The sequence below is a fragment of the Staurois parvus genome, unplaced genomic scaffold (genome assembly GCF_062004578.1).
Source record: "Staurois parvus isolate SC_StPar_1 unplaced genomic scaffold, SC_StPar_1.0 ptg000202l, whole genome shotgun sequence".
Classification (NCBI taxonomy): Eukaryota; Metazoa; Chordata; class Amphibia; order Anura; family Ranidae; genus Staurois; species Staurois parvus.
Genome location: NW_028317998.1, coordinates 3,214,630 through 3,228,034, shown reverse-complemented (window position 1 = coordinate 3,228,034; position 13,405 = coordinate 3,214,630). Strand labels below are relative to the sequence as shown.

The 13,405-nt window shown below is 41.4% G+C and overlaps 2 protein-coding genes across 2 annotated transcripts in view; one reads left to right on the top strand and one right to left on the bottom strand.

Moving 5' to 3' along the window:
- Nucleotides 1–149: 149 nt before the first annotated feature.
- On the bottom strand, nucleotides 150–12,288 carry PSMD10 (proteasome 26S subunit, non-ATPase 10). Its single transcript, XM_089678286.1, has 5 exons — nucleotides 12,130–12,288; nucleotides 9,857–9,955; nucleotides 6,495–6,641; nucleotides 6,201–6,367; nucleotides 150–1,040 (listed from the first exon to the last, which is right to left on the bottom strand). Exons 1-5 carry the CDS (start codon nucleotides 12,244–12,246, stop codon nucleotides 887–889), a joined length of 684 nt encoding a protein of 227 aa, XP_089534412.1. The 5' UTR covers nucleotides 12,247–12,288; the 3' UTR covers nucleotides 150–886.
- Nucleotides 12,289–12,406: 118 nt separating this feature from the next.
- Nucleotides 12,407–13,405, top strand: part of ATG4A (autophagy related 4A cysteine peptidase) — a 35,973-nt gene continuing 34,974 nt past the window's right edge. The window contains exon 1 of the mRNA XM_089678285.1: nucleotides 12,407–12,485. Within this exon, the coding sequence (XP_089534411.1) occupies nucleotides 12,476–12,485 (10 nt within the window). The 5' untranslated portion in view covers nucleotides 12,407–12,475. The remainder of the gene's footprint in view (nucleotides 12,486–13,405) is intronic.

Here is a 13,405-nt window from a genome sequence, read left to right as displayed (position 1 = left end):
ATCAACCCCTAAATGAATTGAGCAGTTAACCCTTGCAGTGCATAGGGGGACCCACTGCAAGGGTAATTGTTTTCTTCTCTGGAGGTAAGCTTTAGGATCAGTTAGTAACTTTATTCACACTCATATTTCAGGAATAAAAGGCAAAACAATTTTAAAAATCTCGGTTTATTTTCTGATGGAACTTTAACATCATTCCATATCTGTTTTCAGTTAAGGGAACAAGTATGCATAAATACCAAAGGGTATACAGCACCATAATACGTCTGTGCAGTAAAGGATTGATAACCCGGGCTAAACAAAACTCTGCATCAGAAAATAAATTAGAACAATGCTCCTTTCTAGAATTATATACTTCTCAAATATCACAAAATTACAAATCAGTTTGAGTGTCAATACATTTATATTGGAAATGCCTAGTGCTATAATCAACAAGCAACAGGTTTCTTATGGCTTCTGGGTAAAAGCAATTAAACAGGAAGTCAGTACATAGTTTTGGTATCCCTGGGTATGATGAATTTTATTACAACGTTTAATACTACCGTGTAATGACCAACGTGGCTTCTGGGACAGTTGTATCACTGTGGCAGTTATTAGGACATAGGTTCTCAATGTATATCTACTTGATACTTGGAGCACTATACAGAGGGCTTTACAAGTGTCTAATTTGATTAAGACATCTCTTGCATATTACAGCATACACAAATAATGAGCAGTACACACACTGCTCCTGACAGACATTGAAGAGGGACAATGAGAAAAGCTTTACAGCTAGTAAATATACCTAACATTTTGTACAAACATTAGAAGGTGTAACCCACATTACATTAACATTGACACTGTTGTCTTCAAGTCATGGTTGAAGTTGTCATATTTAAAGAAAAAATAACTACCCTTCTACTATTCTCTTTAGCAATGCTCCCAGACCTCCTCTAGCCACTTGTAATGGTGTCTTCTCCTCTTTATTTTCTATATAAATACTTGCTCCATGCTTAACTAGGAGTTTGGCTTCCTCCACTCGCTCTTCATCACAGGCAAGATGACTAAAGGAGAGAACACACAAACGTCATATCTGCAATCCAAGTGTAAATTTCATCTTTTATTGAATGCTTATATAAAACATTTATTACATCCCCAATTCCAGTTGGGATTCTGCGTAAAGTCTACATAAAAACAGAATGCATTGATTTGCAAATCTCTTAAACACATATTATGCTTTATATTTTCTATTGGGAATATATCAAATGTTAAAAGCTATGAACATGTAAAATTGTAAGAAACAAATATGGTAATTTTGAAATTGGTGGCAGCAGCATGTCTTATAAACGTTGGGAGTATCTTAGAAAGTCAGAGTGTCTCAGAAGTACAGATGGGCAGAAGTTCACCAATCTATGAAAAGCTGCATCTAAAAAATTTTGAAAAATATCACGATAATGTTCCTCAATGTAAAATTGCAAAGACTTTAAATATATCTTCATCTACAGTACATAATATCAAAACATTCCAAGACTCTGGAGAAATCTCTATGAGCAAGGTACAAGGCCGAAAAGCAATACTGGAAGCCCAAGATCTTCGGGCCTGCAGACGGTACTGCATTAAAAACAGGCCATCACTCCATGGGCTCAGGAATATTTCCAATTAGCAACCATAGTCTCCACGTTCTCCAGACCAAAGAGGAGAGGGACCTTTGGGCTTGATAATAGCACTCAGTTCAAAAGTCTGCATGTCTGATGGTATGGGGGCGCATTAGTGTGTATGGAGTGGGCAGATTGCACATCTGGAAAGGCACCATCAACGCTAAAAGATACAGTGCCTTGAAAAGTAATCATACCCCTTGAAATTTTCCACATTTTGTCATGTTACAACCAAAACCGTAAATGTATTTTATGGGATAGACCAACACAAAGTGGCACATAATTGTGAAGTGAAAGGAAAATAAATAGTTTTCAATGTTTTTTTTTTTTTACAAATAAATATCTGAAAAGTGTGGCGTGCATTTGTATTCAGCCCTCTTTATTCCGATACTGTGGAACCAATTGCCTTCAGAAGTCACCCAATTAGTAAATTGAGTCCACATGTGTATAATTTAATCTCAGTATAAAAGCAGATGTTCTGTGAAGCCCTCAGCGGTTTGTTAGAGAACATTAGTGAACAAACAGCATCATGCAGGCCAAGGAACACACCAGGCAGGTCAGAGATAAAGTTGTGGAGAAGTTTAACCCCTTTGCGCCAGCGCCTCCCGGCCCTTTAGGAGGTTTCAGAAGCCGGGAGGTGGGGCGGGGCTTTACGGTCATGTGACCGCCATGATTTCCTGTCACGGTGGTCTCATGATTGGAAAAAATCCCGATCGTAAGGGGAGATTGGGACCTTTCCATGAGTCACGGACATAGGTGCTGGGAGCGCGCAGGGTGCGCTCTCTCAGCACATATGTATTTTCAAATGGTACGCAAATATGCGGCTACTCGGCGTCAAGGCCCAGACTCCAAGAGGCCGCATATTTGTGTGCGCGCTCGGTGTTTAGGGATTAAAGCAGGGTTAAGTTATAAAAAATATCCCAAACTTTGAACATCTCACGGAGCACTGTTCAATCCATCATCCAAAAATGTAGAGTATGGCACAACTGAAAACCTACCAAGACATGACCGTCCACCTAAACTGCCAGGCCGGGCAGAGATAGCATTAATAAGAAAAGCAGCCAACAGGCCCATGGTAACTCTGGAGGAGCTGCAGAGATCCACAGCTCAGGTGGGAGAATCTGTCCACAGGACAACTATTAGTCGTACACTCCACAAATCTGGCCTTTATGGAAGAGTGGACAAGAAGAAGCCATTGTTGAAAGAGTCATAAGAAGTTTCATATGCAGTTTGCAAGAAGCCATGTGGGGGAAACAGCAAATATGTGGAAGAAGGTGCTCTGGTCAGATGAGACCAAAATTTAACTTGTTGGTCTAAAAGCAAAACGCTGTGTTTGGTGGAAAACTAACACTGCACATCACCCTGAACACACCATCCCCACCGTGAAACATGGTGGTGGCAGCACCATGTTGTGGGGATGCTTTTCTTCAGCAGGGACAGCGAAGCTGGTTCAGAGTTGATGGGAAGATGGATGAAGCCAAATACAGGACAATCTTATAAGAAAACCTGTTCGAGTCTTCAAAAGACTTGAGACTGGGGCAGAGGTTCACCTTCCAGCAGGACAACGACCCTAAACATATAGCTAGAGCTACAATGGAATGGTTTAGGTCAGCCCTATTCATGTGTTAGAATGGCCTAGCCAAAGTCCAGACATAAATCCAATTGAGAATCTGTAGCAAGACTTGATAATTGCTGTTCACAGATGCTCTCCATCCAATCTGACAGAGCTTGAGCCATTTTGCAAAGAAGAATGAGCAAAAATCTAACTCTCTAGATGTGCAAAGCTGGTAGAGACATCCCCAAAAAGACTTGCAGCTGTAATTGCAGCAAAAGGTGGTTCTACAAAGTATTGACTCAGGGGGGCTGAATACAAATGCACGCCACACTTTTCAGATATTTGTAAAAAATGTTGAAAACCATTTATCATTTTCCTTCCACTTCACAATTATGTGCCACTTTGTGTTGGATTGGCATATAAAATATCAACAAAATACATTTACGTTTTTGGTTGTAACATGACAAAATGTGGAAAATTTCAAGGGGTATGAATACTTTTTCAAGGCACTGTATATCCAGGGTTCAGAGCAGCATATGCTCAGGCTAGAATGGAAAATGATCAAGAATGGCGCAGATAGGGATACAGCTAAACTACAACGTAATCAATCATGCACGTGAATATGGTGTGAGGGTGTGGGATTATACTAGAAAGTCCATAGGTCCGAAAGGTATCCATGGCAGCTCCTCAAAAAGACTGAAGCAATCTCTGCAATATATAAAGCAAACAGCAGAGGGCGCCAACTGAGTGCGGTATAGAGGAAGAAGACTATTAAAAATCACAAGCAGCAACTTAGAAGATGCATAAACATAAGAGCATGTCATCCACCCATTGCGGTCTGTTGTTGAGCCTCAGTATCTCTTCAAGACCCAGGAAGCAGATGCCACTGTCAGAAGTTGTATAGTGGGCAGCACAGTGGCTAAATGGTTAGCACTTCTGCCTGGCAGTACTAGGGTCGTTGGTTCGAATCCCAACCACGACACCAGCTGCCTGGACTGGGTACTCCAGTTTCCTCCCACACTCCAAAGACAAGCCGGTAGGTTAATTGGATCCTGTCTAAATTAGCCCTAATATGTGTATGTATGAATGTAAGTTAGGGAACTGTACACCCCTTGAGGGTTAGGGACTGATGTGAATGTACAATATATATGTAAAGCGCTGCGTAAAATGATGGTGCTATAAGTATTTGTAATAAATAAATATCATGCTCTTATCTTTATGCATCTCCTAGATTGTAAGCTCTAACGAGCAGGGCCCTCTGTATAATAATAATAATCTTGTAAGTTGCCCCTTGTGATTTTTAATACAGTCTTTTCCTATATACTGCACTCAGTTGGCACCATCTGCTGTTTCCTTTATATCAGGCTAGAATGGGACAACATTCCTCTCCCATAACTCCTTAATTCCCAGACGTTTACAGAGTGTTGTTAAAAGAAGAGGGGATGATACACCAACGTATACAGCATGGCTCTGTCCCAACTTTATACTGAAAATGTTTTTAGATGCAGCTTTTCACAGATTGGTGAACCTATGCCCATCTTTACTTTTGAGATAAAGTGACTCTCTAAGATGCTCTTTTTATACCCAATCAGGTTACTGACCTGTTGCCAATTAACCTAATTAGTTGCAAAACATTCTTCCAGCTCTTTCTTGTTAGTAACACTTACTTTGCCAGCTTTTTGTTGCCCTGTCCCAACTCTTTTGAGACGTGTTGCTGCCATCAATTTCAAAACGACCTTATTTTTTGGTACATTTGATATGTTTTCTATTGTGAATAAAATAAGGGTTTAAGAGATTTGCAAATCATTGCATTCTGTTTTTATGCAGGTTTTATACAGCGTACCAACTTTTTTGGAATAGGGGTTGTAGACTTGCATAACAGTGGACTAGCTGTTAGAACAACTGCCATACAGCACTGGGGTCTTTGTTTCAAATGTTCAGGATACAATCTGCATCAGGTTTGAATGTTCACCCTGAGTTTCCTCCAGGTACTCCAATCACCTCTAAAACTTTTAAAGTGACAAAGTTTTTTTTTTAATTTTTCAAAAAACAGATAATAAAATAACTTGCATGTAGTTACTGATTTTTCTAAAAGAATTCTTCCTCTGCATTTACTTTTGAAAGTGTCCTCCCGCCACGCTAACACACGCACCTCAGTCTATATGTTCCCCTGTGCTATAGGGACCTATGGAGTCCTAGAAAAGAGTCTCCTTTACATGCAGGCACTGCACATACAGACACTAAGAGAAAGACAGAGAGCTGTTGTCAAATAGGAGGAGTGGCATGGCTTTTGCTTTGTGTGTACTTCAGGTAGATGTTGGTTGTTTAATTCACCTACCAATAGCTTATCTTTTTGGGACTTCAGTGATGAGATCTTTTTTCAATTAAAAGGATAAGTTCACCTTTCAAAACATGTTACACCCATATTCACAGTGTAACATGTAATGGTCAGACCAGCCTCAGCTCCCCGCGCTTTGACAGCTAACCAGGGATCTTCTCCCACCTAGCTTGCTGTAAAATTTTTTAAAAAACGTGGCTTTGTGGGGGCTCCGGTGCGATCAAACTGGTTGCATCACGTGTGTGTGGTGACTTTGGGGAACAGCCTGTGCACATATCATTGCATTTGTTCGTCTTTTTTAAAAAAAAACTGTGTGTATGGCAAGGCCTGATATTTACTAATAAGACCATGTAATAAATTGTTAATTTAATTATTTTTGGATCTATCTGGTGCCTTAAAAATTAACTTTTCTATTTGTTTTCTCTTTTTAATATGACAGCTGCCATTTGATGGTTTGACAGTTGTCATGAGAGCTGACATAAGAACTCTAGTAAATGTAACTGTTGTTATTCAAGGTTCTGCTACTGGCTTCATTCACACCTTTGCATTCCAGGAATGCGCACAGAAACAGTCTGGTCTGTACCAAGCCTATGTGTGTTTAAATTGTTTCAGTAAAATACAAAGTAATATAACAGCTCTAATTTATCTTTGGTCTAAGGTGTGATAGGTTACTTACAGTGGTGTATTCCCTTCAGTGTCTTGTATATTAGTTGATGCTTTGTGTTTTAGGAGGATTTCCACTATCTTCAGGTTGCCTTTGGAAGCTGCGCGATGAAGTGGTGTGGACTCCAGCTTGTCCCTGGAATCAGGTGAAGCACCATTTTCCAGAAGCAGAAGAGCAATCTGTGAAGAGGCAACATCAAGAATGTTGTCTGTGATAAGCATGTCAATTTTGAAGAAAAATTAAATACCAAAATGATAAAGTATCACTATATTTCTACATATAAAAAAACAGGCAAAATGTAGATACCTCATGCTTGTTCTTAGATGCTGCATAGTGGAGAGGTGTGCACCCAACCTGGTTGGTGGTGTTCACTTGGGCTCCCTTCCCCAATAAAGCTCTGACAATATCTGTCCGACCAGCAGAGGCAGCAATGTGAAGAGGAGTCCATCCTGCCTGGGACCAAAGTGTAGAAGCAAAACATCAAAAGCTGCCCAAAACACAGTTTTCATTTTGGACCTGGAAGTCCATCTCCAGTCAAACATTTTTTTTGGATAGAGTTTGAAAAGGATGGATACCTTGCCAGATATACATTGCTGTCCATTGTTCCTCAGCAGGAAAATTCCCCCTAAATACCAGTACAAGCGGCGAGGCTTCACCAGGACATATTTACAGTGGGTCCTAGTAACCTCCTGTTCTCATAATTTCACATCCTATTGCCAAAAGGTATAGAGTGAAGGGACAAATCCCCAATGGAACCACAGACAGCAATAGAAACCTGAAAGAGGTTCTAACTATTCTTCACTCACATTTTTACAGCTGAGCTGCTGTTTTTGGCTCTAATGCGGCAAAACGCGTTAAAATGTTGTAAATGGCGGCAAACCAGTGTTTATTTAACTTTTTTATGAGCAAAAAAAAGGCTATATAACGCAAATGGGGAAAAAAAAAACACGGCAAAACGCAGCTAAATGCTAATGCAAAAAAGCTAAAAACCGCTGAAAAACTCATGTTTTTAATGTGACTTTACACAGCTAACGTTACCAGCGTTATTAGCCACTTCAAGTGAGGACACTTTCACCCCCTTCCTGTCCAGGCCAATTTTCAGCTTTCAGTGCTATCACACTTTGAATAACAATTGCGTGGTCATGCAACACTGTAGCCATATGAATTTTTTAGCATTTTTTTCAGACAGATAAAACTTTATTTTGGTGGTATTTATTCACCACTGGGATTTTTATTTTTTTGCTATATAAATGAAAAAGTCCAAACATTTTGGAAAAAAGTTCCTTATAAAATTTTGCAAATAATCTTTCTTCATAAATCTTGGCCAAAATGTATTCAGCTATCTTTTTAGTAAAAAAAAAAAAAAACAAAATTTGTCAATAACTAAAAATTATAATGTTGCAAAACATTTTTATACTATAATTTTTTTTTTTTTTTTACATACTGTCACCCTAGCAGTACAGGATCACCATAATGACACTGTACTACTTGTGGGGGGTGATAAAGATTTTTTTTTTTTTTTACGCCGATTGCTTTTACATCCATAAAGACTGTAAAAGCAATCATTTCTCCTCTCTGACTGCATTCTTGCAGCCACTGAGAAATACTGTGAGAGCTGTGATTGGTCACAGCTTGTCACATGGTAGAAGGCTGTTGTGAATAGCCTTGTACCATGTGACCTTTGATCATTCACAGATTTCACTAGTAGTAAGCAATAATGTAAGGAAGTGATATCTTGCTTACTACTATTCATGTGATCACGGATTGTCGGTCAGGGATCACATGATTGGGACCTCACACCAGATCGCGGTGCCGCACGCTCCCAGGGAGCGCGCACAGGCAGGGAATGTGGGAAGAAGTTTATAAACGGCCACCCACTCCTGCACTGCTTCCGTCCGGCCATTTATGTACATGGGTCGGATGGGAAGTGGTTAAAACACCCAGTGTGCATGAAGACACTGTGCAAAGTAAAAATCCTCCTTTGCAGTGGAGCTTGTTTAGGTCTAAAGGGGGCAAGGAAGAGCAGTTTTACTTACCCAATCCTCCACTGCCAGAGCGTAGGGAGTGGAGGATCAGGTAAGTAAAACTGCTTTTTTGTCCCCTAGACCCAAAAAAGCTTTTAGCTTTGAGAAGCAGGGATAGCCCCACTGCAAGGAAGGAGAAGCCTAACTTCTGCTAAACTATTTTTCTGGCAGTTTAAAACAGAGTATGTAAAGGTTTTAATTATGGTCTGTGCAGGGTGGATTTGATTTAAATCAAACTGATTTAAATCACGATAAACGAAAACGATAGTTTTCTACATAAAGACTAATTCTCACTGGTATAACTTTAATATGCAAGTAGTTGAAGATTTTTAGAATAACAACTTTTCATATTAGTTTTTTTTATCCCCAGTTTAATAGGTTAATCATTCATATTTGGACAACTTTTCTGTTGTACTTATCAAGGAGAAAAATAATCATTACCTTAATAACAATTTAAATAGATTTATTCAACTGAAACAATAACATTACAGCATATGTTATTTGCTTAAACAAACATCCATGTTTGTTAACTAATTTGGCTGAACAAAATATATCTATTTTAAGAAACTTACTGTCAGCCCCTTCCTCCTCACACTTAGTTTCACATTCTTCTTGTGCAGATCTATTCCACTCCAAACAATCAGAAAAATATTGCTTCTATTCTATTCACTGAACTTCTTGAAACTTAGCACTGAAGGGGTTGATTCTGTATTCATAGGTTTGTAGAAGTTAGGATTAAGGTCTTTTTCTTAACTCTGTTCATTTTATAACATTTTTGCTGTGAAGAAGAGGCATGTGATCTCTGCTGAGTCAAATTCAGTTTTAAGAACTGCGAAAGTAAACCAAGCATCTGTGATAATATCTTGTAGGCAGAGAAACTGCCCAATAATCTTACAAAAACCTCTGGAAGAGCATGACATTGTGAATGGATTAATGGAATTTATTTACCAAAAAAATTAAACATATACAGCCTTATTCTACATAATTAAAAAACTAATCTTTATTTCATGATGGAATAACCTTTGGATGGTAATATATTTTCCTCAAAAAGCATTTTATTTAAAAAAATCTGATTTAAATAAAAAAAATCCGATTTTTTTGATTTTTATCCACCCTGGGTCTGTGACACCACTGGGACATGTCCCTTCACTCTATAACTCAGAAATAAGGGAAATGAGTTCCTAGCCATTAAGATCCGGCACCTTTAAGCCTCCTTCCACTTTCGTGCTGCTTAGTGGAACAATCCATCATCATAACCTCATCAAATCCCTCTTGTATTGAACTGTATTGTTGCTGTATTGTCTCCCGTTATATTGTAAAGCGCTGAGCAAACTGTTGGCACTATATAAATCCTGTATAATAAACAGGCCAAGATGAAGAAGTAGAGCTTACAAGGAAGTGGCAAACTAGCTGGAGTGACTGAGCTTTGCTTGCTAGAACAGCTGGGGATACACCAGTAACACGCTAGGTATTAGAGTCTGCTGCATGTCTATGTGTCTGCACTTTATACCCACTGCAGATTTTTAGTAAACACCATGTAACGTACTGACACATGTAGACTTCACTAGCCTCCATCTTCTGCTTGCCATTTTATCAGGCGGATTACAGTTCTATATATTAAATATAAAGAAATCACCAACTTACATCATCTTTACCATCAACTGGCACTGCTAGCTGGAGCAAATAATCAGCAATTTCTGTGTGTCCTGCTGAGCATGCCCAGTGCAGAGGTGTCCTTTCATCCTGAAATAAACAGAGAAAGCATAATAAACAAATCTGGATTCCCCTGTGTACATACACACTCACTGGCCATTTTATTAGGTACACCTTGCTAGTGCCAAGAAAATATCCCCCACACCATTACACCGCCGCCAGCCTGAACCGATGATACAAGGCAGGATGGATCCATGCTTTCATGTTGTTTACACCAAATTCTGACCCTACCATCTGAATGCTGCAGCAACCAGTCTGCCCATTCTCCTCTGACATCAACAAGGCATTTTCGTCCACACAATCATGCTCACTGGTTATTTTCTCTTTTTTGGACCATAGAGATGGTTGTGCGTGAAAATCCCAGTAGATTACGCAGACCAGCCCATCTGGCACCAATAACCATGCTATGTTCAAAGTCACTTAAATCTCCTTTCTTCTCCATTCTGATTCTTTGGTTTGAACTTCAGCAAGTCTTCTTCACCACGTCTATATGCCTAAATGCACTGAGTTGCTGCCAGGTGATTGGCTGATTAGCAATTGGTTACACCAAGCAATTGAACAGGTGTACCCAATAAAGTGGCTGGTGAGTGTATTTTTACAAACTGTGCACAGATCCAGTTTACGGTGTGATTTGCACCCATACAAAATGAACAGGCACAAACTGCACTGCAAAGAACAGCATTCGATTTGAACAGGAATGCCGTGTGATTCCTGTCCAAATCGCATATGGTTGCCCCACCGCTCCTGTGTGAACGCAGGCTATGACAAGTCACAGTGCTGACCAATCAGAAGCCGCCTAGCTCGTTGCAAAGAGAGGCGAGAAAGCCACTGGGATTTCAAATCCTCAGACCTGTGAAGCGGCTTTTCCTTCTGTGACAGCATGGGATTGGTGCAGGACAGTTTCCCACACAGCTCCTGTGACAAGCCTGGATTCACACAGCAGCAGTGGGGAAACCACATGTGATTTGGATAGGAATCGCACTGCATTCATGTTCAAATCGCATGCTATTCTTTGCAGTGCGATTTGCACCCATTTATTTTGTATAGACCGCAAAGTTTGGGTACTTGGTATTGAGAGTACTTGACCAAAGTATCGGTACTCATCCTCGCCAACCAAAAAAAAAGGGTATTGGTGCATCCCTAAAATGTTCTGATTTTTAAAAAATAACAAACATGTCATACTTACCTGCTCTATGCAATAGCTTTGCACAGAGCAGCCCCCATCCTCCTCTATCTCAGGTCCTCTGCCGCTCCCCTCTCGAGTGTCCCATACAAGCTGCTTGCTCTGGGGGCACTCATGTGGACTCGCTTCCGAGCCGCCTCTGTGTGTCTATGCAAACAAACCGAATTAAAGCAGTGTTAAACCCAAAAGCAAACATTTATTATATTGCAGCTTAACAATTTTTAGTTGTAATGGCTGCATTCGTTTTCTTTTTTTCTGTCTACTGACCTGGCCAGTAAGTCTGTTGTTCTTCAACAGAGCAAGCGGTCCTGCAGTTGTAGCAGTTAGAGAGTTGAGATAAACCAATTACTACTGACAGGGGTGCTTATAGTGATCAGCTTTTATTCATGTAAAACCTTTATCCCAAAAAGGAGAAAAAAATATTTGTAACTACTTACAAATTATTCGCTGGAGTTTGGCTTCCATTTGTTATTGTATCTAAATCAGATACTGCATTTAACACTCCCCTCCCCCCAGACTGACAATGCTGCTGTGCATATGTACCCCCTGTGCTCCTTCATCCAGAGCAGGAGCACTCTAATACAGGAAGTGTTAATAGGCAGATCACCAGGTGAAAACAGAGGGGTAACAAGAAAACTAATGCAGCCACCACATCTAAGGGTTGGTAAGTTGCAGAATACTACATTTGGGTTTGATACCACTAGAATGTAATCCCGCAATGTGGATGAGCTGTGATGAAGCTCGGTCCCCTCTGCCTTGTAATGACAGTGCCCCCCCAGGAGAGCCCCCATTGGCACACATCACCTCCCATACAGAACACTGCAGAGGATGCTCACATCTCCCCTCTGAGACTTGTCTGCTTTACCATTCATCTCCACACAGGACAATGCTGGCCCCTGCTCCCAGGCAATGCTGACACCTGTAGTCCTCCAGCAGCTGCCCAGACACAGGGAACAGAACTTTGCAGTGGACTTAGTCCATGGCTTAGAAACTAGAAGCCCCAAGGCAGCTCAGCCATTACCTGGTCAGTCCTGGAGGTCAGGGACTTGTCTGCCAACACCATGCTCCTCAGCTGCTCCAGCTGCCCCCTGTACGCCAGGTTACACACCTCCACATCAGACACCCTCACCTCCTCCATGCTGACGAAGGGAAAGAAGCGCCTGCTACACACAGCCAATCACCGTCCCCCATACCCTAGACGGCAGCACACAGGCCGCGCCCCCGGAGCGCAGCACCCTGGGAGTTGTAGTAAAGAAAGACCCAAATTCTACGTCCGCCAAACTATTTCTTGACTACATTTCCCGGCAAGCACCGTGCCCACTGTTGTTGTGGACGAGGCTGCGCCGGTCCCTGGGTGACAGGGCAGGATGGAGGCCGGTAAGTTCCCCTGACAGAGAGGGGGTACTGAAAGTAGGTGAAGGAGGGACAAGACTGGGGGAAGATTGACCTGAGCGATGTAACAATGTGTGGAGGGCACGACACAGAGATTGTAAGCTCCTGGGCCTAGAATAGCTCCCTGTGCTGATACATAGAGGCAGGGCTGAGTGATATATTGAGGATCCAGGTGTGTGGAGCACAAGGCTGACCAATCCCAGGAGACTTTATATACAACACCCAGGAGGACACAGCAGGGACTCTATATACAACACCCAGGGGGACACAACAGAGACTTTATATACACAACACCCAGGGGGACACAGCAGAGACTTTATATACAACACCCAGGGGGACACAACAGAGACTTTATATACACAACACCCAGGAGGACACAGCAGAGACTTTATATACAACACCCAGGGGGACACAGCAGAGACTTTATATACACAACACCCAGGAGGACACAGCAGAGACTTTATATACACAACACCCAGGAGGACACAGCAGAGACTTTATATACAACACCCAGGAGGACACAGCAGAGACTTTATATACAACACCCAGGGGGACACAGCAGAGACTTTATATACAACACCCAGGGGGACACAGCAGAGACTTTATATACGCAACACCCAGGGGGACACAGCAGAGACTTTATATACGCAACACCCAGGGGGACACAGCAGAGACTTTATATACAACACCCAGGGGGACACAGCAGAGACTTTATATACAACACCCAGGAGGACACAGCAGAGACTTTATATACAACACCCAGGGGGACACAGCAGAGACTTTATATACACAACACCCAGGGGGACACAGCAGAGACTTTATATACAACACCCAGGGGGACACAGCAGAGACTTTATATACACAACACCCAGGAGGACACAGCAGAGACTTTATACACAACACCC